This window comes from Acartia tonsa, chromosome 10, assembly GCF_053477335.1.
Source record: "Acartia tonsa isolate MP-2025a chromosome 10, ASM5347733v1, whole genome shotgun sequence".
Classification (NCBI taxonomy): domain Eukaryota; kingdom Metazoa; phylum Arthropoda; class Copepoda; order Calanoida; family Acartiidae; genus Acartia; species Acartia tonsa.
Genome location: NC_137269.1, coordinates 31,885,594 through 31,911,312, shown reverse-complemented (window position 1 = coordinate 31,911,312; position 25,719 = coordinate 31,885,594). Strand labels below are relative to the sequence as shown.

The window sequence follows — 25,719 nt, the reverse complement described above, 5'->3', positions numbered from 1 at the left end:
TAATCTATGGAATTGCACGGTTTTTTTGAGCCCATATTATGTTCAACCTATATTCGCCCTTTAAACGGTTACGAAGACGTAATTGAAAAATCTTCTAAAAAAAACCCCAGAAATTTCAGTAGCTTTTTAATGGGTTTAATTTACAGATTTAATTTCTATTGGATGTAATAATCTTTATTTCGTCGTAGAAAAATTGTGTGTCTTAATTTATTATTTAGAAAAGTATTACTTTGTTATTACAGAAATTAATTTAAAATTTAATAATGACAATTTTGAATTATTGGAATCGGGCTTTTTAGGAAAGCTTTATTAATGCAAAGAGATTAAATGGTCTTAAGCTACACATACAATATAGCACATGGACATAGTATCTAATTATTTGCTTGCTGTTTTGCATAATATTAAAGTCATTACTCGTTTAATAATCTTAATATGATTATAGCATAGTTTAAAAGGAATATAAACCAGAGAGGGAGGGGACAAAGCGTTGTTTATTATACTAGTCCCTATAGTTTTATTATAAAGTTTTCTTATTTGTTGGCCAAAAAACTTTGGGGACTTTTTAATAAATTTTGATAAGTTGAGTGTTCAAACGTTTCAACCAGAAATCTGAATCTACAGATAGGGTAATTTTGTGTATCATTATCGGGGATGCACATAAACTTATCAGCCATTGTCTTATCCATTTAGATCTCTGAATATACACATGAATATAAATATAGACTGCATGTATTGCATAAATCAATGGCATACAAAAACTTTTTCCTTTTGTTATTTTGAATAGTTTCAGAATTGTTGCTTTTCTTACAATATTACAAAAAAATATACTAAAGAAGGTGGGAGATGCCTTTAACAAACCCCCCTCCGATATTAATTTTCCTCACTTTTTAAATGGCACAAACATTTCAATATATTCATTCATCCTGTCGGCCTTAAGAGTAATCTATAGACTGTGTAAACCTGGGTTAATATTTGAAAGTGTCTTAAATAAATGGAAATAAAATATACATGGATATTATCAAATGGGAATAATTGTCGTCATGGACATCACTCATTGGTCATTTCGTACATCCTGTAGGAGGGAAGGTAAGTGGTTTAATGAGGTGGATATTTATTTAAGCCAGCTACAAGTCTCACCTGGTGTAAGATCCAAGTAATAATAAATCCATTCTTTAAAACTACTTTAAATGTGATGAAATTTAGTGTAGTTTTATAAAATTTGGCACCTTTTTTAGATATACCGATTTTCTTTGTGTAAACATTAAAGATAAACGAGATCTTTAAGTTTTCTTGCTTGATTGTGCGAAAAGCAGAATTGCGTTGCAAATTGAATCTGTGTATTATAATATCTTTGCAATTTTTATGCAAATTGTATTCAATGATATTGCAAAAACATAAAAACACAAAATGCAGAAATAATTAAGGACTTATAGAAAATATTTCTTATTCAAATCACGAAGTCATATTCAAAATTACTTTGAAAATTGTAAATTTTTTTTACAGCGGAGTTATTCTATATAAAACCCGCGACTGTAGCCTTAACGTAGGTCAACCATGTATTAGTACAAACAAAGGCGTAAAAAAAACTTCTGATGCTTGATATAAATCATAGGAAATAACTTTCAGGATTATGTACACCCACAAATAACCTTTAGACAACTATCTCTATATTTTAGGACTTTTGTCTTTAAGTTCTAATTTTAAGTAGCTCTTGTATGATGCGGTGTAATTCTGACAAAAAGGAGCGCTTACAGGTTACAGATCTTAAGCGATAAATTGTTATAACCCCCAAATTTCCAATTCAATAGATTAAAATTATTGATAGATAAGTTTATGCCAACCAATCAAAAATTTATAAAAACTTAGTAATTTACTGTCAAATGACCCCCTTTACTGGATAAAAATATACTTACAGCTAGCAACTCTGAGTGAACATTTCTGTCTGTCCAGCGGATACAGCTTCAGGTTCATAGGACAGGCCAGGGTCAACGATACCCTAAACAACAGTAAAATATTAAAATTTAATTCTTCTAATCAGATTGTCCCTGAAAGTGCATTGTTGAGCAAATAAAATCTGTTTTATTCCTAAAATGAAATGAGAATAAGAAGGCACTTTAATGTAGTTTGTTCTTTGTTTATTATTACTTTAGGTCAGGCTAGTTTAGGTTTAGGTACTAAGTAGCCCCACAGAAATAGGTCCGCAGGGGTTAGGCATATAAAAACAAGAATGATAACATAGAGCAAAGCTTTAAAATCATAAGGAAGGACATACCAACAATAAATCTGTAGAGTGTCAGAACATCATAAGTAGAACATTAATTAATTTGTGAATCTAAACAAAATTATCCATAAGTTTGTTGTAAAATTGCATAAATACAGGATACAGCCCAGATAAACCTTATGATCTCGCTAATCGCTAAGGAATATCCATACCTTGATTTAAGGCTAATTTTCGGGGGGATGGAACAAATACCTCGCCCCCCCCCCCCCTGAGAAAAATACAATTTGGAAGCAAAAACTTTAAATCATATATTTCTGTACTGTTTTTAATTTCATGTTCATGCATGTCATGACCGTATTCAGCAATGTTTATTTCCAAAAGTCCAAGAATTAATGTAATATATTAGTATAGAGGATATGAACTAGATTTATCTGGTTTGCTGGAACAAATCTATTGCATTCTTTGCAAAAAAACTACAAAGAAGAACTTTTATGTCTTGCTTTAAAATCAAAACAATTAGATAAAAATAATAACAATGCATTACAAAATATTTCTGTGTATTTCTGTGTGTATGTATTTAAGATCTCTTAATTTCTACAATTTCTAAGTTTTCAGTTAAGTTTATTGTCAGTCAAGAGCAGGTTTTGACTATTTAGTTAAAGGTTCGTGAATTGCTTTCTTACCATGCTTTTTCTTTTTTGGGGGGAAGCTTTAAATGTGTCTTACTTTTACATTTTTATAATTAGACTTGTAAATAAGATGGGCGGCAAGTCGAATTTTACAAAAAATAACAACACATTTTTTTATAACCCAAAGGAGACAGCCTACAAAATGATAAAAAGCCACATTTTTTGAATAGTGTAAGAAAAATAATTTCCATTGACCTATCTGAGCGTGTTTAAAAAATATCCTTTACTTAAAGGTCTATTTCCATAATTTGTGGAAGTTAAATGTTAAACTATGGATTTTAAAATATTATTGGCAACTTAGTTAGAGCCAAACAGAGATGGGTTCTCATAAAAAGAATGCTGCGTTTTTTCAATTCGCGAAATTTAAACAGAGTATACAACTATTTATTTAATTATTTCGCTTTTGTTGGTACGGTCTTAATAGAAGAAAAACAAATTATCTTTAATCCATTTTTGCTGCATATTAATTAATGCATCTTTTTAGAGCTGTATTAGACATTATACAAATGGCTAAAATAAAAATTTTAAAATTTTGAATTCATAAGTTGTATACACTTTATAACGATATCGTCTTCGTTCAATCAATCAATGTCTAAAAATGTCAAAAAAACGCGGCATCCTTTTATGAAAACCCATCTTAGAAGATGAGTAGAAAGATTGTTACGAAGCTGATAAAATCTTTGGCGATTTCTAAAATTATTTAAATTAGGTATAACACTATAGTAATTGGGCAAATTATTGTGAATTTTGATGTGATATCAAAGTTAATTATCATCTCTTAGTATCGACTTTTATCTGAGAGAATACAATAGATATATCTGGAACTAATAATAGTATCCCTTTTTACATCTAATTTAGTATATCTATTGTGAGAGTCTACCAATGATTAGAATTAGTGGATAACCAGGGAGCTTAAGGAATCAGACAAGGGACGAGAAATTTACGACAATCTATATAACACCTTTTGTAAATTGAAATTATTAAAGGAAAAGTTTTGACACTGAAGTTTTGTACAACCCAATCAAAATATAAAAAAGTCCCCAAAACAAAATGTGAATCATGTTTATTAAACTTTGGGTAATAGTATAATTTAAAGACCAATGTCTCATCCCTCCCTGACAAATGAGAGAAAGAGATTATAAACCTCCACAGAAATTAGTAAAAGAGGAAAAAGATGGATTTATCCTTTGAATTCAAGAAAATCTATATTAATAACCCCTTTAATTTTATATAACAAGGATTAATATGTTCCTTTAATGAAAATAATTCTTTTCAATTTATGGACTAGATGATAGTTAGTCAGAAGAATCTTCTCAAAAATGTAATTCTTTCACAGCATCAAAGAAAATCAAGTAGTTCTTATTTCTTAGAAGTACAGATCTATAGTATAAATATTTAGTATAATTATACAGATAACTACCTCCCCCGATTTTCAATGAACTTTTTCGTCTGCTAGCAAATTGTTTTTTGCTACTTGGCTGTGTTAAAATTCCCGACGCAATTAGTTGATTTTCAAAGACCCAAGAGTTGGCATAAGGTCATTGGGATAAGGAAATACAGTTGTTTAACCCCTTCTCCCTCTAGTGTTTTACTATAACCTTAAAAGATTATTTTATTTTCTATGGTGATTTTACCCCCAAAACAAAACCAAAATACGATAATATAATCAAATAGGTCAGGTTAGTATTATCCCCTTAATCACGTCTTTAAAAGAGGAAGGAAAGGGGGGGGGGGAGGCTCGATTTGAATTGCTAGGGATAACCGGACTGATTGTACTAATGACAATCTTTGTAAAGTCTGCTAACTTATCTCCTCTCGTCTAATTTTCTCCTCATTAAGAGTAAAACTAGAATCATTTAGTCCACATTCTCAATGATTGGCGAGAATTTATTTCTTCTATAAGATTTCTAAGGATAAGACAATGAAAGATACCAAGATGTACCACCCCAATTATAATAAACTAACATCGTCTGTAGATTAAAATTATTGGTGGAAAAGTTTAGACATTACTAGTCTGTACCAACCCTTCAATTTGTAATGATAACAAGGATGACAACATCCATAAAAGCGAAGCGCTGAAATGGTAGGACAAACGGACATAAACACTTGTATAGTGTCAGAACTGAAAAATCAGAATATAAGAGTCAAAGCATAATTGTGAGTAAATTTGTTGAACAACTTCTTGACACAGGATAATGTTTATGGACATATTTACATTTTTAGGACTTGATTATAGAGTTGCTTCGCTTATATTAATGTACTTTGTTGTCCTGGGAATCAGTAAACCAAAAATCAGAACAATCGGATAATTGGATCACATACAAATTAGTTGTTAAAAATGTAAAAAATCAACATGTTAAAAATGGACGTACGGACATTTTGGTAATGATTATAGAGTTGCTACGCTTGCTAAATCGTACCTAACTACTACAGGAATTACCATGCAAAGTTTGAAATCTATAGGACAATTCTAACATGCCTAAATTAATGAAAAAAAGCTATCCATCCCCGACGTACAGACCGACCCTAATTATAAAAAAGCTTCGCTTTTAAAAACGGATGAGAAAACGTGATTACAGTCTTATGTATCAAAATAAGTTACAGTCCAATAACCTCTTCCTCTACTTAAGGTCATAAAACGCAAAGTTTAAATCTAAATAAGAATGAAGAATAAAAAAGCTTTTAAATTAAATAATATGTTAGAAATTTATTTTCGTGAAGATCTTCAATAAGAAATCACTAATTATTTAGATTTTTCGCATCCATACTAAATCAACGGTTTCACTTAAAGAGCATAATAAAGTACAAAAAAAAAAATTAGAGTGGTTAATTGTTTTTTTCGTTTTTTTTACTTTAAGTCCGAATATTTTAGGTTAAATTGTTATTCTTTATTAAGGCACTGGCCGTGGCGGGGGGGGGGGGGGGTGGGGTGGGAAAGGGTGCAGTGTTCACTAGGAACCTTGAGGAAATTTATATTGTTATGCCCTTTCTATTTTCCCCTTAAGTTTCCGCTAATCCAAATAGGTTGGTGAAATTTTTATGCGGAAATAAATTTCAAAATAAATCTAAAACTTTTTATTTCGCTAAAATTCTGGGATTGAAAGTGGATTTAAACTTAAAATGAGTTCTTAAAATAACATTTTCAAATGTAAATTCTTGGTAACTTTGATATTATTTCTCGGTGTGGGGTTGAATCCCATTAATCTTCGCTGCATTAAAACCAGTTATAATTAAAGAATCTAAACACAATTTAGATGGTGATTTAAAAGGATATTAAAAAATGTGGCATGAAATAAAAAAAATGTTAGATATCATATAGCCATTACAGAAAAAACGGACAAGGCTGATTTGTACAGTAACTTTCATGATACTTAAAGCATTGCCTGTAAAGATCTCGCTAACTTCTGTACCAATTCCCCATTTTAGGGAAGCCTTATAAATCGTTTTTAAGTTGATTTTAAGATTCTTGATTTCAAAATTTAAGAAGCCTTTTATAGTGCCTATACAAATGACATCATACTGGCCTACCATTGGTCAATTAAAATGTGTACTGGCCTGCTTCTGGTAATTTAGTCTGTGTATTGGCCTATCATTGTTCATTTGTATTGTATGACGTCAATTTTATAAACACTATTAGCCTTCGAATACAGCATATAGCGGCTATTTTTTCTTCATATTTTTATTTCTGAAGATTGCGAAAGCATGAAACTTTAAGTTAAAGGTAAATAAAATTGAAGTAAAAACGTTGTTTTACTTAAAAATATATTTTTGTTTATAAATTTATTCTCCCCCTTAGACCTGTCTATCCAAATTTCTATACCGAAGAATTCAATTTGTATGTTGATCAGAAAAGGATTTACGTGAGATATTCAATCATTTCCGCAGAACCATATTTTCATCAAAGAATATCATTATTCATTATTATTATCATCAAAGAATAAGTTAAATAGTTACAAGGGATAAGACAATGGAAGGAAAATTAATGTGTACACCCTCAACAAAATTGCCCGTGCTGTATATCAGTTGTTGTTTGTACCAACCAATCAAAATATTAATAAAAGCACCCATAGTTTTTGAGGCAAGGTATAAGAGAACAAGCTGATACACAATTCAATAACCCATTCATTCCCGGGCTATAAGACACGAAGACAAAATATAACGGTATTCTTATGATATTTCTTAATAAAAATAAATGCTATAAACTCTACAGATTTCCAGAAACACTGAAGACATAAGGATCTTTCTAGGGTCCTTTCTAACCATTATGTCACAAAATATTTCAACCATACACTAGCTGATACTATTATGTGACACTGTAATCCAAAACTATCATAGGAATTGCCTAGATTGAAATATGCCTATTTCTAAACCTACACAAAATATACAAAATCTGTTTTATGCATAATATTAGACAGATATTGCTTTTTACAATTTATATTTATTTTTTGGTGAAACATATTTTGGAGTAATATAAAGATGCGTTGAATCTCCATAGTTTATTTCACCATCCCTAACTTTTTCTACAATATTGTCAAAAAATATATTTCTGATGCTAAAGCATATGATTTTCTTTTACTTCTAAATGTTAAATTTGGATCATGGAAAGAAAACGAAGTAGCGGGTTTCGTCGTATTTTTCAGTAGCTTTTAATATATTATTTTAGGTTAGGTTAGGCAAATGTTACTTATTGCCCCGCAGGGTTAGAGCCCCCCGCAAAAAAACTACTGTGAAAATACGACGAAATCCGCTACTTTGTTTTCTTTCCATGATCCTCAAATTTTAATTAAAGGTAAGGTGTTGTTGTAATTGTAAATTAGGTTAAGCACATTTAAAAACACTTTAAAAGTAATGAAACTAAATTTAGACTTCACAAGTTTATTTAGAGCAGGGAGGGAGGGGACTTTGGGCGTTTTATTACACTAGTACCCAAAGTTTTATAATAAAGTTTTCTTATTGTTGGCCTAATATATATAAGGACTTTTATTGAATTTGGGTTGGTTGATTCATATAGTTGAGCTACCTAACGTCTCAACCACTAATTATTATCTAGAGAAGGGGTAAATTTGTGTAAGATCATTGGGGATTTATCGGCCATTGTCTTATCCCTTTTGATCCCTGGTTTAGAAGTGACTAAAACTATTAGATTATAAAGGAATTGTTATATATCGCATCGAGTTATTGACAGTTTTCCGTCGATAGTAAAATTAAAAATATTAGTTTTACAAATTTTATTTTATTATTCATGGGATATTGTCTATAAAACGATACAATACTTGATTTTTTAATGTGACTCTTAACTGGTTCCAATCCAGCAGATATTAATAGGTTTCTAAAACTAGTAAAATAACATAATTATGCTAAAACTAAATTATCAAACGAAACTTTCTTTAAAATTTTGCTTAGACCGAAAATGAACAAAAAGCGATTTTTTTAGAAGTAAAAAATTTATTTTAAACTTTTTTTTTAAAAATTTAGGTTAAAAGAAAAGGATGAATAAAAGTCAGTGAAGGACTGCAAATATATTTTTAAGTATTAAATTCTAACTGTATTTAATTTAATGATTTTACCTTATTTTTATTATGTGTTCTATTTTTTTTTCTATGAATAATACATATATATTTTGAGTCTGTGTATTTAAATGTAAGTGTCAGAGATGGGAATCAAAACTGCATTTTTTCAATAATATTCAATTAAAAATTAGCAATTTTTTTATTATATAAGCGACTACGGCCGTAGAAGACTCTAGGGGCACGTTTTGGTATGCTCAATTTTAAGTTTTAAAAAGAAAAAAGAAGAATTTTTTTTTTTTTTTTGGGGGGGGGGATTTTTTTGGGGGGCGATTTTAAAGTAGTTATAAACCTTGCCAGGACCTATAAAGAATCCTATAATCAGTCCAGCGAATAGTAAAAACTTAAGGCACACACTAACAGATAAACATCCTGTTACTTAACTTTTATATCAGGATAAATTAAATCCTTATGATTAAGTAACAGAATGTCTGTCTGTCTGTACCAAGGGTCTCGCTAACCCCTCAATAAATATGGTTTTCCTCTACAGGGTAGCTTTTCATAGGTCATTATTTTTGGTTAATTTGAATAGACACTATTCAGTGTGTGAGACTGACAGAAACAGATTTATATGTAAATCAAGCAAATTTGACATCCTTCAAAATTCTAGAAATCCTTTTTTCATTCCAATTTCAACAAATTTCACCAATATTTTTACATATTATTTCTACTATTTAAAGATTAAAAAAACCTACTTTTTATACCTGCTTTGACTACCTAATGTGTGCAGTCTATACTTCATTGTTAAATATTTTTATGAATTTTAATGCTATTATACTATGCTTATCAAATTCAAAATGTTACTGTAATACTCAATGTAAGAATAACCTTTTAAAATATACTTGTGGATGTTTGTTATTTTCAGGAAAATATGGATTTGTAATATAATCTCAAAAATCTACTAATAGACTATACAATTGTATAGGACAAACTATAAAACTATATTCCTATATCCATGGTAGTTACCTGATACTGTATAGGACAAACTATAAAACTACATCATTATCCATGGTAGTTACCTGATACTATATAGGACAAACTATAAAACTATATCCCTATATCCCTGGTAGTTACCTGATACTGTATAGGACACACTATAAAACTATATTCCTATATCCCTGGTAGTTACCTGATACTGTATAGGACAAACTATAAAACTATATTCCTATATCCATGGTAGTTACCTGATACTGTATAGGACAAACTATAAAACTATATCCCTATATCCATGGTAGTTACCTTATACTGTATAGGACAAACTATAAAACTATATCCCTATATCCCTGGTTGTTACCTGATACTAAATAGGACAAACTATATTCAGGTTCATGGTAGTTACCTGATACTGTATAGGACAAACTATAAAACTAAATCCCTATATCCATGGTAGTTACCTTATACTGTATAGGAGAAACTATAAAACTATATCCCTATATCCATGGTAGTTACCTGATACTGTATAGGACAAACTATAAAACTATATCTCTGGTAGTTACCTGATACTGTATAGGACAAACTATAAAACTATATTCAGGTTCATGGTAGTTACCTGATACTGTATAGGACAAACTATAAAACTATATCCCTATATCCATGGTAGTTACCTGATACTGTATAGGACAAACTATAAAACTATATTCCTATATCCATGGTAGTTACCTGATACTGTATAGGACAAACTATAAAACTATATCCCTATATCCATGGTTGTTACCTTATACTGTATAGGACAAACTATAAAACTATATCCCTATATCGCTGGTTGTTACCTGATACTAAATAGGACAAACTATATTCAGGTTCATGGTAGTTACCTGATACTGTATAGGACAAACTATAAAACTAAATCCCTATATTCATGGTAGTTACCTTATACTGTATAGGACAAACTATAAAACTATATCCCTATATCCATGGTAGTTACCTTATACTGTATAGGACAAACTATAAAACTATATCCCTATATCCCTGGTAGTTACCTGATACTGTATAGGACAAACTATAAAACTAAATCCCTATATCCATGGTAGTTACCTTATACTGTATAGGACAAACTATAAAACTATATCCCTATATCCATGGTAGTTACCTTATACTGTATAGGACAAACTATAAAACTATATCCCTATATCCCTGGTAGTTACCTGATACTGTATAGGACAAACTATAAAACTAAATCCCTATATCCATGGTAGTTACCTTATACTGTATAGGACAAACTATAAAACTATATCCCTATATCCATGGTAGTTACCTGATACTGTATAGGACAAACTATAAAACTAAATCCCTATATCCATGGTAGTTACCTTATACTGTATAGGACAAACTATAAAACTATATCCCTATATCCCTGGTAGTTACCTGATACTGGACAAACTATAAAACTATATCCCTATATTCATGGTAGTTACCTGATACTATATAGGACAAACTATAAAACTATATCCCTATATCCATGGTAGTTACCTGATACTATATAGGACAAACTATAAAACTATATCCCTATATCCATGGTAGTTACCTGATACTGTATAGGACAAACTATAAAACTATATCCCTATATCCATGGTAGTTACCTGATACTGTATAGGACAAACTATAAAACTATATTCCTATATCCATGGTAGTTACCTGATACTGTATAGGACAAACTATAAAACTATATCCCTATATCCATGGTAGTTACCTGATACTGTATAGGACAAACCCATCAGGAAATATTCTTATGTAAACATTTGGCACCAGAATATTGTGAAACCTAAAATAATAAACATAATTAATTTACACGTTCTATAATACACAAAAGAATAATGTTCGGTTTTAAGCTATTTTTCCTATTTATCGGATTTAGTTTTTCCTAAAGAAACCCTTCCTCTAACCTCATTGCTGATTTAGCCCTGTTCCTTAAAGGTATTAGGCTAACGGATAGAAATAATCCTGATAATTTAAGGAGGAAGGGTACATTGGGCTGTTTATTACACTTGTCCCTAAGGTATTATAATAGCATTTTCTTATTCGTTGGATTAACTACTTTGGAGACTTTGATTGAATTTTGATTGGCTGGTTACTAAAGCTGAGTGTCCAAACGCTTCAAACAATAATTGTAATCTACAGAAGAGTTAACTTTGTGTATCATCATTGGGGATGTAGCTGGAAAAAGTATCTAAAAAATCAGCCATGTGACGTAATGAAATTGAGGGAGATGACAGAAGAAATGGGAAATAAAACCCCTAAAAAAGATATGGGTAATCCCTTATTTTAAAGACGTAACATGGCTGATTTTTGAGGCACTTTGTCCCGCTACTTGGAGATGTACACAGGGAGTAAGGGAGGGGACAATAGGCAATTAATTCAATATAAGAGTTATCAAAGAAAGGGCATAAAATCCAGTTTAATCCAATAAATTTGTAGGAAATTATAAAGGGATTGTTAATTGAATAATAGATTTCCATAGCGTCATGTAAAGTGAAATCACAACTTGTTTTTGATGAAATATATCGAGGTTTTTTGGTGTGATTTTTATACTAAAAGATTATTGGACCCGGCCAGCTGCTAGCAAGAATATGATTGCCCCTTTTTATTCTGTTTATTTCCCTTGCCCCTTGCCCCCACCTCCCTTCTCCTTTCTCCCCGTCTGCTACATTCCAAACTAACACAACGAGTGTTTATTTCCCTCCCCCCCCACTTCCCTTATCCCTTCTCCCCGTCTGCAATATTGAAAACATACATAACGAGTAGCGGCATTCTATGCGCAAGTCCCCAAACTCAGTCAGAAACTGCTAAATTCTTGCACATTCCCTTTAAGCCAGTCCCCAAATTCTGAGACTCCTAAAAATTGAATATTCGATCCATTGTCCCCTCCCTTACTCCCTGGGATGTACATCAATTTATCCGCCATTGTCTTATCCCTTTAGATCCCAGGTTGTAAAACATAATAGAGTAGCTGCGCTACTAAAGAGAAAGTTATTTTGATGTTTATAAAAGAACAACATTTGATATAAGTATATAGATATATGATAAATCATATGTTTTACTCATATTATGATATTATATATTATGTTTATTTTTACATTAACACATAAACAACAAGAGTGGAAAGATAAGTAAATTGTCTAAAACTAAAAAAAATGTATTATTTTTATTATAGAGTAATCATAGCAACTGTATAATCTTGACTCTAAAACACTAACGAATCTTATCATTGGACGTTGAGTTTCTATATATTAGGTTAGGCTAAGTAAAGAATGTATGCGAAATTGCCCTATAAGGAAAAATGTAAAATTTACCAATTTTTTTATTTTTAGTATTGGCTGATTTTTTGAGTAATTTTATTATTCCTTTCTTATTAGTAACTTCTACACACAACATAGTACTACACTGCTAAAAAAAGAGAGAAAATAGGAGAGATAGAGTGTGTGTGTGAGAAAGAGAGAGAGAGAGAGGGAGAGGAAGAGAAAGAGAGTGAGAAAGATGCATCAATTATAACAATACTAAACCTTTTAGAATAACAATAGGTACATCATATAGCCACATGTGGAAGCATCACATAGTTAGTAACTTAGTAATATTCAGGGAGGGGACAGTGGAATATAAATTATATTATGCCCTTTCAAATTGCTGTCTTAAAACTTTTGGTACTTCTCTGACTGGTTTAAACTAGGGGTCTAAATAGTTTAACAATAATCTTAATCTACAGAAAAGGTATTTATGTTTTTATAATTGGGAATGTTACATCAATTTAGCTTTTATTGTTTTACACATACCGCAAGATTCCTGGTAATAATACATTATATTCTATACTGCCTTGTGTACTTAGAACAAGGATGATAACATTTATAAGTAGCAAAGCCAATAAAATAAAGTTTTAAGAAAAGCCTTAAAGACAAAAGTGTAAATATCTTCTTAAATCTTTGATATGAGTGGTAATTCAGAAGCCTATTCAAAACAAAAATACTGAAAACATAGGGTAAAACGTAAACAGAGGTGGATTCTTAAAAAAACTTTTGCCTCACTAAAAATTCTATGCCTCACTAAAATTAGTGAGGCTCGCTAGAGATTTAGAAGGGATAATTTTGCCACACTATTTTGCCTCACAATTTTAGTGAGGCAGTGAGCCAAAAACGTTTTTTAAGAATTCACCTCAGGAGAATATTGAAATCTTCACAAAAAAAAGCAGACATCTATCTTAAATATTAGTTTAAATAATCCATTTTTTCATTCCATTACAAACGGATTAACGGACATATAAGTTTAAATTTAGCTTCGCTTCTAAAACTACCCTTTATGGTATAAAAAGTACACAACTCTTTACTTAAACATAAATGTATAATGTCTAAAGATAAAATAGTAGAAAAACTTCATTGCACACTTTGTTTAAGTCAAACATACACAAATTAATAAGATAAAACCAATAATTTGAATTTACAGAAGGGATAATTTTGTTTATCATCAATTGAAATGTACACAAACTAATGTACATTGTCTCTTCTATCCAATTGAAATTTCCTAGAAACAAAATACTAAAGTTGTCATGGAGTTCTTAGATAGTACTAGATAGGGATAAATGTTCTTAAATCAATCACAAGAAACTCTGTCATACAAATGACATGAAATCTTGTAGTTTACATTTGCTTAAACCATCAAGAGAGACTTTAAGGAAGAAAAAATTAATGTACAACTACTGTGATCTACCTCTATGTTATAAAATAAAAATATTCTAAAAAATGTCATAATTGGGTGTTTTGATGTGATTAATACTTTTATTATTTCTGAAGAGGGATAAAACAATTGACAATATCTTGATCAATTAAACAACCCCTTATGATAACAAAAAAAATTACTCCTTTTGTAGGTTCAAATATTGACTTGTTTGTACATTGCCAGTTTAGAGTACCACCAAATAAGATATTTTCAGCTTTTTCAACGAACACAGTAATAGTTTTACCATTGGTCAATAACGGCCTCTCATTGGCTAATTTTTTTTTTACGTCATAATCAGTCAGACACTATTACTGTGTTCTTTTCAACGGCCAACCAAGGTTATGAAAGTATAAAACTATGCATTAAAATTATGTGAATAAGTGTATTAATAAAATTTTTTATATGCTTATGTTGAAATACATATCTATCTATCTATCCAATAAAAGTACCCAAATTTTAAAGCCTGTGAATGAGTTAAAGTATTTTCTCGTATTCATTCGATTCCGGTGGATAGGAACCGGTTCTCAACCATACGAAAAAACTATGTCTAGCATCGTATTATATCCAGCTTTCTACGAATATAAAAATGTACAATCATAAGAATAAAACCAGTTTTTTAGCCCGTGCCTCTGGCACTTCGGGGATAAAAAACTGCTTTTAATCTTATAATTGTACATTCTATATCCGCGGAAAGCCGTTTATAATACGATGCGAGAAATAACTATTTAAAAACTTTGGGTACTATTGCAAGAAAATTAAGATTATTTGTCAACACCACTTTATAGTACATGCTACAATTGTACACCAACAAAGCTATTCCCCAATGAAGTATACATTTAAGGACAAAGAATAAGAAATGTTGCGCACTTTTTTGTACAACAAGTAAAAAAAAATATGGTGGGCTTTTCAGGGTCTGATTTTGTACAGTAAATATGTTTCAATGAATGTACAAAAACAAAATAATCAATTTCGTTTAGCATGTCATTCGCTACGGACATACAGAAACAGACAAACAGATATACATTCTATTATTTTTCTATAAGAACAACATCCGAATTTATATAACATCTTAGAGGCAAATTGATTCTTGTTTATAATTTAACTATTTGACTTAACAATCAATTGCAGTTCTTAAAATTGTGATTATAAAGTTGCTACGCATATTATATTATTTCAATTAAAATATATAAGGGAACAAAACAGATGGTCCCTTGAGACAGCGGGTCAAGTACTTGTACTTGAGCGTGGGCCTTGAGCTGGCCCTGATGCTAGCATACAAAAGTGTCTCGTCTTACTCCATGACTACTAAAGATATAAGCCTCGAAATGTCCCTTCAACACTTTATATTCAAGAAAGGTTTATATCTCAAATGAACACAAGAATAACTTTATATAAAACTTTTAATTTTATAAACAAGAAAGTCCAAAGAAAAATTACAATGTTTTGGATAATTATTCCTACTTTTTTCTAAATCTACCTTCAAGACAGCTGCTTTAATATTCTAAACTAGCAGCTACGCCCCTAGAGGCATCTATGGTATTTGAATGAAGGGGTCGTCCCTTCACCTTACATTTTTCGTTTTAAAAGAAAAAGTAAAAAAATACAATTAGGGGTGATAAGGAGAATGAAGGTATCACTAAACCTCTAAGAAGCTTTAAAGTAAAGGAGAACCATATCGGGTCAGTGATTAGCGAGATCATTTGATAAAAGAACACAAATAGACAGACAGGCAGATATACTGTTACTTCGATGTAAAGATAAAGCTCCTTTTGTGAATTTTTACATACTAACATATTTTACATTTTACAAGTTCAATATGATTAGATTTCGATTGGTTGGTACAAAATAGATTTTTCTAACAATGATTTTAATCTACAAAGGGATTTTTCATAATTGAGATTGTATATCAATTTATCGCCCATGTCTTTTCCCCTAAGAATCTTATTTAAACAGATAAAAAGAATGTAGAGTAGAAGCGCTCCATAAAATTTGTAAAAACAAAGTTGTAATTGGTTGTGCTATCATCCAACTGGATAAAAACATAACCTAACACACAAACACACCATTAGGGAGTATCACATTGGAAATTTTTAAAATAAATACTTTTAAGGCGAACAGATATAACTATCATGGTCGAAGTTTATTGTTATTTATTGGTTTTGTCGCATAATTGCACCTTTAATAAAATCAAATTAAATAAAATATTTCAAAAATAACTCGCTTAAAATATAATATGGTATATTAAAATATCTTATCTTTGTTTAGGCCAAACTCAATTCTATAGAAACTACGAAACTTTTTAAAGAATAAGAACGTTTTTTGTTCTCATTCTAGAATTTTTTTGAAAAATGGCTTAAGTATTCATACTATTAATTAAACATGTTTTTCCTTACTCTTTAACTAAAATCATGTCTACAGTTCCTTCACAAATTGAATTGATATAAAATTTTGTAAACCCTCAATCATATAAAATAAAGTGACCCATCGGTAAATCAAAATAATTAGTGAAAAAGAGTGTTTAAAATACTATGGAGACCAGAATAATTTACAGTTATTTTAAAGATAACATTTGACTTATTTTCTTAAAATTATTAAAGTTTGAAACTCCCTGATCCGCATACACAGAATTTGCCCCCTGGGAAAAATTCTTACACGCTCATGAGAAGAATTTGTTATCAAAGTAAAACATGATACTCATGGAATACAAAACAGGCCCACAAATTCAGTGCCAGTTCATTCAGCTTAATATTTTCAGTAGCAAGGCTTCTTTACTAGTGTGTTTATCCTTCTGTATGTTTGTCCTTCTGACTATCTTTTTCTTCCGTTTGTAATCGGATTACCTTAACGAAGGCGCGTTGAAAGCTCGGTATATTATATAAATTCTAGCGGCTACGCCCCTATCATCTAAGCACTACTGGTACTGCTCATAGTTTTATGTGACTAACTTCCCCATAAACAAAATTTTGTTTTTGTTTTTGGGGGGGTTGAGGGTGTCCCACCCCCCAAGAAAATAGCTTAAAACCACCACAGGACCAATAGGTATATACCCTGAAGAGTAGAATCCAATCGGTTCAGTGGTTACCGAGATCTTAAGGGACGGACGGAAAGACGGACAGACATCAAGCTACTTTGTATTATAGATTAGTTAATCGGGATATGACGGGTAACATAAGGTTTTGGAAGGTTGGAGGTTATAATGAAAACATATAAATTTACTTATACATATGTTTATACTTATAATGGTCCGTTAGAATATATATTTCTATGTGTGGTTTAAATCTTAGTTTTTCTAGTAAAGCCTTCATAACTCTTACAATTTCGAGAAAATATCTTAAAATAGGTTTACAAGTAAAATTTTTATTTCTTTATAGAAACGTCAAAACTTCCTATAGGTTAACACTAGTTTTTATCCGCATTGAACATTGGGAAGTTATGACTCGAAAGTGTTTTAAAATTCTGGATATTTGGTCAATAAATCTTTAATATTTCAAACTAAATGTTTCCTGCTTCATATATTTAAGAAAGACCATAACCTCCGACTAAAATTGACATCTCCTAGGCCAGTGATTTAAATAAAAAATGGCGGGATTTCTGCCCATACTCTTAAAATTAGATAAAAATAATAAAAGTTGTGTAAGGTCTATTATCTATCCAAAATAATGATTCAAGATTTATTCTAATTTCGACACAACCCAATCTGTCCCGATTTTGTATCACTTTTAAAAAGTGCGATTCCTGTGACGTCATATAAAAAGGGAAGGGGGGAAGAAAATCTCTTCTCTTTTCTCCCATCTCTTTTGAGGAGATTTTCTTCCCCCCTTCCCTTTTTCTTTCCCAAAACGTATATGACGTAACTGGAATCGCACTTTTCAAAGTGATACAAAATCGGGACAGTTCTTACCTGCCCTCCTTTTCGTTTCTGAAGAAAGTATCGGGCATCCAGACTTTTCTAGCGTCCGTCATTGTTAGGTACTTGATACGCTCTAAAATAATAGATATAGTAACTCTAGTGTTGAGTATCCAGACCTTTCTAGCGTCCGTCATTGTTAGGTACTTGATACGCTCTAAAATAATAGATATAGTAACTCTAGTGTAGAGTATCCAGACATTTCTAGCGTTCGTCATTGTTAGGTACTTGATACGCTCTAAAATAATTGATATAGTAACTCTAGTGTTGAGTATCCAGACCTTTCTAGCGTCCGTCATTGTTAGGTACTTGATACGCTCTAAAATAATAGATATAGTAACTCTATTGTCTGGCATCAAGACCTTTCTAGCGTCCGTCATTGTTAGGTACTTGATACGCTCTAAAATAATAGATATAGTAACTCTAGTGTCGAGTATCCAGACCTCACTAGCGTCCGTCATTGTTAGGTACTTGATACGCTCTAAAATAATTGATATAATAACTCTAGTGTTGAGTATCCAGACCTTACTAGCGTCCGTCATTGTTAGGTACTTGATACGCTCTAAAATAATTGATATAATAACTCTAGTGTTGAGTATCCAGACCTCACTAGCGTCCGTCATTGTTAGGTACTTGATACGCTCTAAAATAATTGATATAATAACTCTAGTGTTGAGTATCCAGAACTTTCTAGCGTCCGTCATTGTTAGGCACTTGATACGCTCTAAAATAATTGATATAGTAACTCTAGTGTCGAGTATCCAGAACTTTCTAGCGTCCGTCATTGTTAGGTACTTGATACGCTCTAAAATAATTGATATAATAACTCTAGTGTTGAGTATCCAGAATTTTCTAGCGTCCGTCATTGTTAGGTACTTGATACGCTCTAAAATAATAGATATAGTAACTCTAGTGTTGAGTATCCAGACCTTTCTAGCGTTCGTCATTGTTAGGTACTTGATACGCTCTAAAATAATAGATATAGTAACTCTAGTGTCGAGTATCCAGACCTTTCTAGCGTTCGTCATTGTTAGGTACTTGATACGCTCTAAAATAATTGATATAATAACTCTAGTGTTGAGTATCCAGAACTTTCTAGCGTCCGTCATTGTTAGGCACTTGATACGCTCTAAAATAATTGATATAGTAACTCTAGTGTCGAGTATCCAGAACTTTCTAGTGTCCGTCATTGTTAGGTACTTGATACGCTCTAAAATAATTGATATAATAACTCTAGTGTTGAGTATCCAGAATTTTCTAGCGTCCGGCATTGTTAGGTACTTGATACGCTCTAAAATAATAGATATAGTAACTCTAGATGAACAATCACTTGATTGGAAAAATACTAACAAACTGCCTGGAAAATAAGACAAATATTCTTGATTGCATAAAAACTATAAAGAACGTGTTTATGAAACTTTTGGGACCAGTATAATTTACAGTCCATGTTACACTCTCTCTGATATAAATGGATTTTATAAATTTGGTTGCACAAATGAAGGGGGGGGGGGGTAGAATTAACCCACCCCATATAAATTACTCTATATCCAAATTTTTACCCCCACTAAAATTAAAAAGCCTGGACGTCCTTGGACGGAAACATGTACAACATACATACCCAATGAGTTAGAGTAACAATACTTTTTTAGAACAAGCGTTGCGTGTCAAAAATAGATAATAGTTATTTTTCGCATCGTATTATAAACAGCTTTCCGCGGATATAAAATGTAAAATTATAGGAGATGCCAATGGCACGGGCTAAAAATTATTTTAATTTAATGATTGTATATTTTAAAATTTGTAGAAAATTGGATATAATACGGTGGTAAAAATAATTCTTCTTTATGGCTGAGAACCGGTTCTAATCCACTGCACCGGATATTAATCGGTTTCGAAGCAATGATTGAAAAGTTTTACCTTTCATATCTCCCTTGGTAAGCCTGTTCATGTATGTTAATCTGTCATCCTGCCACTTCTGTCTGAAGGTGATCTGAACACTGAAAACAAATAGTGCAGCTTTATAGTCATTTGTCATTGCAGTTTTTAATAGGAGCGAAGCTATGCTTCAATTGTAAGCGCCGAAAGTCTACAAATCCGACAAAAATTTAAAGGGAGGGAACATTGGGCTGTTTATGACACTAGTCCCCAAAGTTTTCTTATTCAATGTCTTAACAACTTTTAATTGGTTTATTAAGTTGAGTGTGCAAACGCTTCAACCACTAATTGTATTTTAAGAGATAGAGATAGAGATAGATAGATAGATAAAGAGAGAGAGAGAGAGAGAGAGAGAGAGAGAGAGAGAGAGAGAGAGAGAGAGAGAGAGAGAGAGAGAGAGAGAGAGAGAGAGAGAGAGAGAGAGAGAGAGAGAGAGAGAGTGACAGCTAGAGATATATGGACAAATATAAATGGATAAATAGAATGATATGAATAAAAAAATAGAGAATAATACAATTCAATGACATAAAAGGTATCATATTAGAAAAGAGAGAATGAAAAGAAGTAAAAAATGAGAAAAGCATATTTGTATAGAAACTTTTCTATATTGCATACACTATGTATAGGGTGAGAAATTTGAATAGGCTAATAATTTCCTATAGAGTTAATCTGTTATTTTCAATAGATTAGTTAAAATTTCGTTTAAACTTTTTGTTATAAATATTGAACATGTACCACACCCTATATAATAGCTCAAAACCTACCCAAAAGACCGAGACCATAGGCTACTCTAGAAATTGTTAACCTATACGTATTCTAGCCATTTCAGGGAAGATGTATATTACTCCCTCTAAAGTTTATATTTATCATAATTGAAGATACATTTACATAGGTAATGGGGGTAAAAGTAAAAGGATAATGTTTGTCTATTTGTCTGTCTCAGAGTCTATATGTGTGTTTTAACCGAAATATCTCGCTAACCGCTGAACTGACATAGCTCTCCATTTCAGGAATGTACTCTAAAAAACTTTCCATCCCAAACCACCCCCCCCCCAAAAAAATAATAGTTGCACTTTGTGCGTAGCTTTTAGCTCATCATAAAACACTAGCGGCTTCGACCCTATCTAGGGGCTTTGCCCCAAGAGTTAATTTAAAAATATTTTTTTTTTGGGGGGGGGGAGCCTAAAACCACCACAGGACCAGTAGGTATATTCCTTGAAGAGTAGAATCCGATCGGTTCAGTGATTACCGAGATCTTAAGACGGACAGACGGACGGACAGACATCATTCTACTTTGTATTATAGATATATTCTGCTTAAGAAAACAGTAGTCTGTCACAATTCCACACTATTGTATAGAACATATACTACATTGCACACAAAAATAAACTTTCAAGGTCACAAAAGAATATTTTATTACAATGTTTGCATCTAAATAAGTTAAATAAAAGTAATTTCATAATTTTATTTCATAATATCTTCACAAAAATTTATTATTAGATTATATCTTGAGAAATAGGACAATAGAGTACTATAATAATCATTACAAACAAAATTACCCCATTATAATTGAACTAACGTTCGAAGAGGACATATTGATCATTTGTCCCAAACTCTCTAACGTATAAAATGTGTGTAAGAGTTAAAAAAATAATTCTTACAATTCCTACGGCAACGCCAAAATTGTAAGCCCTCTCGTTTTAATTAACAGTAGAAAAGAGCTAATTAGTTAAAGGGACTGTGAACGTAAATTTTTCTCATCTTAATATCAAATCTTAACATTATCTCATTCATAATGTCTCACAGATAGAGCAAAACGCGCTTTTGTTTGCTTAAAAAAACGGCTTTTTCTGACGATTTTTACAAGGTAAAGGGAAAGGAAGAAATTATCCGTATTATATAAAATGTGCATTAAATTGCTTTTATCTCCCTTTATAGCTAAAATTAAACTTTTTCACACAGTTCTTGATTTTTCCTAACAGTTAAGCTGACTTTTAACATAATACTTGCTTTAAACCAATGTATAGTTACTTAGAAATTGATAAAATAAGCAATATTTTTAATAGAAAACCAAATACAATAACAAAGCTAAAAACTAGTTTTTTTATTAATATCCAATTAACTTTAGATGGCCCATCTCTCGCCCACCTTTAATTAGAAATTTGTAAATAATAAAGACGCAATATTTCTTTATAAACAGTCTGATAAAAGTGTAAACTAATTCTCCAAAGTGGGTTATTTATTGTCCAACACAATAAAAAAGGATATTATTATTTTAAATAACCTATGAGATTCAACCCTTTGTAGACAGTGAGTTTTTTTGTCAATAATACAAATTTAAAATAGGTCTTTATTACTTAATTACTACGTTATAAAAAAACTAATTGGCAATTTTATATCATAAAATAAATCCTTAACAGTAAGTAAATTGTTTCAGCTGTATATGACAAGTTAAATATCCCTACAAACATTATAAGAAACAAAAACGTTCAGATTTTCCCTGTTTTTTCCTTTTTCCCTCCCAAAATACCATAAAATCAAGGCATTATTCCTGGATATTTTTGTTAATAGGACGTTTTTAGTTGATCAGTGTAGTGAAATGTGCTTAGAAAATGTTAAGATTTGATAATCAGATGAGAAATTTTTACGTTCACACTCCCTTTAAGTGTAAGCGATTAATGAAATAAGTAGCAAAGCCGATTTCTTTACTTCCGTTTATAAAACATATTTCCATTTGGAAGGAATTTTTTTTCTAACTTTTTTTTAGTAAAGTTAATTTTTCTTTGCTTGCTATGAAAATATTTATCTTTGTTTTGATTATATCAAACAAAAATGATGTAAGTAGGTTAAAAAGCAAGTTTATTCGGACGAGGTATCACATAGCCCGGGCCTGAGAAACCCAGCAATAGGGTATTTTAATTTCCCGCCTAATTTTAAAGGTCTCAATGTTAATTATTGGGGTTGAACACCCTGAACAGCGCTAATAAGCATTATAGATAGAATTTTTAAACTGCTTTGTTATTTTGTGCCAAAATATTCAAATAATTTTGAAAAAATATGTTGAGTTTTTAAAAAAACTGATTGAAATGCTCAAAAATGGTAATTTATAAAAAAAATTACTAAAATAGACATTTTATTATTGTAGGTATTACTGAAGCATAAGTGATAATGATATTTACCCACCCTCATTAAGAGAATTTATTATACATGCCATATAATTCCCTTTCCTAATGTATCCCCTCCCCTCTCCCCAAAATTCCAAATGTGTCACTTCTTCTTCGCCCCCCCCCCCCTTCATGGCAATAAATACATCATGCATGGTGTTCATACATTACTATTAAATAAAATAGGAAATGATCATAGATAGAGTTATGTGAAAAAGAGCCTTAACTATCTTAAAATATTCAATAATACTGTTATTCTTCTAATATTTGATTTAACAATATTGTAGGGTCCCCAATATAATTTAAAAACTTATCTTTGCTGAAATGAATTGACACTAATTATCAAGCATTAGTAGTATGATTAGGATTGCATACAGGTCAGCAAATTAAAATGCTAGCAAAAATTCATCTACCATTGTTAAACATAATCATGAAACTAAATTAATTTAAAGTAATTAAATTAATTCTTATTCTTCAATTAAAACATATAAATAATACATAACATATAAAACATAAACATGTAAAAGATTTTTAAAAGTTTTACAATTCCAAGTAAAGAGAGGGGCTACTCCATAATTTTCTTTGAATTACAAATTACCCTTCTGTAGATTACAATTAGTGGATGAAATGTATGAACACTCAACTTAACTAGTGTAATAAACAGATCAACCCATCCTCTCCCTGCATTATATAGCCTTTTACCTCTTTCCTCTACCCCCCCCCCTCTCATGGCATATATATAAAGGGTGTTTAAAAAATAACCAATCGCTTCACTCTTTTCATAATAAACCCTACAGTTTTGGTCAAAAACTAACAAAAAAATGACCAAAATCATGTCCAAGCAATGACAATGAGATAACACTATTGAATTTTGATTTCTACTCACCTCTCCTGAGCACTACAGCTCGAGTCCTAGCCCTTGTGGAAAATTTTTATCTACGTGGAGAGTGCATATTTCATTACAGTTTTGTCTTTTTTTTAAAAAGAATAAACTGTCTAAAGTACTTGAAATCTTGTAGATAGACCCCAAAATGTTTAGAGTTTTTGATGGGGCTTATAAAGACCTTTCTGTAGACGCCTTAATCAGATTTCTGACCCAATCCTAGCCAATTTGGCATCCAAAAGACAGACCCATCAAACATTGAAACATGACTGCTCTGTCTTTAAAAAAAAAGAACAAACCGTATTAAGTACTTAAAATCTTGTAGATAGACCCCATAATGTCTAGAATTTTTGGTGGGGCATGTCAATATCTTTCTATAGACACCTTAACCAGGTTTCTAACACAACCTTAGCCATTTTGACATCAAAAAGAAAGATGTGTCACACATCAAGAACTGGAGAGACCCGTCATGTCTAAATGTTTGATGGGTCTGTCTTTTTGATGCCAAATTGGCTAGGATTGAGTTAGAAACCTGGTTAAGATGTCTATAGAAAGGTCTCTACATGCTCCATCAAAAATTTAAAACATTATGGGGTCTATCTACAAGATTTTAAGTACTTAAGACGAGTTGTTGATTTTTTATATCCATGTAAGGAAAAATTCTACACAAGGGCTAGGACTCGAGCTGTAGTGCTTAGGAGAGGTGGGTAGAAATCAAAATTCAATAGTGCTTTCTCATTGTCATTGCTTTGACATGATTTGTGTCATTTTTTGTTAGTTTTTGACTAAAACTGTAGGGTTCATGTTGAAAAGAGTGAAGCGATTGGTTTTTTTTTAAACACCCTTTAACTAACAAACTAACAACCCCTGCACTCATTGTTTTGTTCTATAGAAACTCAACCCCCTCCACTTAACACTTAAGTCAGGGTTGTATATTCTGCACAAGAATAATTTTTTTTACCACTGCTGCAAAATGTTTTTTTTCTTCCCCCTACTAGTTTTTTACATCAAGAAAGGTGAAAAAATAGAAAAAAAACATTCAGAATTCTTAATTTTATTCATATTATTATATTATCCCACATATTCTTTTAGATTTTTTTTCAACAAGGAAGAGAAAAATGGAAAAAAATGTTTTCATTTCTCTTAATTTTTTTACATTTTTCTCCCAACTTTATATTTATAATTCTTCCCCCCACTTTAGCAGGGTCAACCATGCAAAATATATACCCCTGGTTTAAGTTTAAACCTGAATAATTTACCTTGAATTTGATGGGAAGTCCAAAATATTAACTTTAAATTCTATTACTGGCTTTTTGAGGCGGGGCATTTGAATGTTTACCCGTTTATTCATGATCTAAAGTAGTATCAAAGAAAATAAAAGTTTTAGTTAAATTTTAAGTAAAATTATTTTTAAACAGGAAAATAGAGGAAAACAAGGATGACAACATCCATAAGTAGCGAAGCTCAAAAATTATGATTGTATATCAGGAAAAAAATACTATAAAGCAGAGTCATATAATAAATATTAATATTGGTAAAATAGGGAAATCATCACACCTTTAGAATCATGCAACCTTATAATCATGAAAACTTAAAAATCTAAGAATCGATCTGGCACCGCAATTAATAGACAAATCTTAATGAAACTTG

The 25,719-nt window shown here is 31.2% G+C and overlaps 1 protein-coding gene across 1 annotated transcript in view; it reads right to left on the bottom strand.

Moving 5' to 3' along the window:
* LOC145329909 (glutamate-gated chloride channel-like) overlaps window positions 1-25,719 on the bottom strand; it is a 99,151-nt gene that overhangs the window by 42,521 nt on the left and 30,911 nt on the right. Inside the window, exons 6-9 of the mRNA XM_080174372.1 lie at window positions 20,005-20,084; window positions 18,082-18,163; window positions 11,167-11,238; window positions 1,914-1,996 (exon numbers count right to left, since the gene is read on the bottom strand). Coding sequence (XP_080030498.1) covers window positions 1,914-1,996; window positions 11,167-11,238; window positions 18,082-18,163; window positions 20,005-20,084 — 317 coding nt within the window. The remainder of the gene's footprint in view (window positions 1-1,913; window positions 1,997-11,166; window positions 11,239-18,081; window positions 18,164-20,004; window positions 20,085-25,719) is intronic.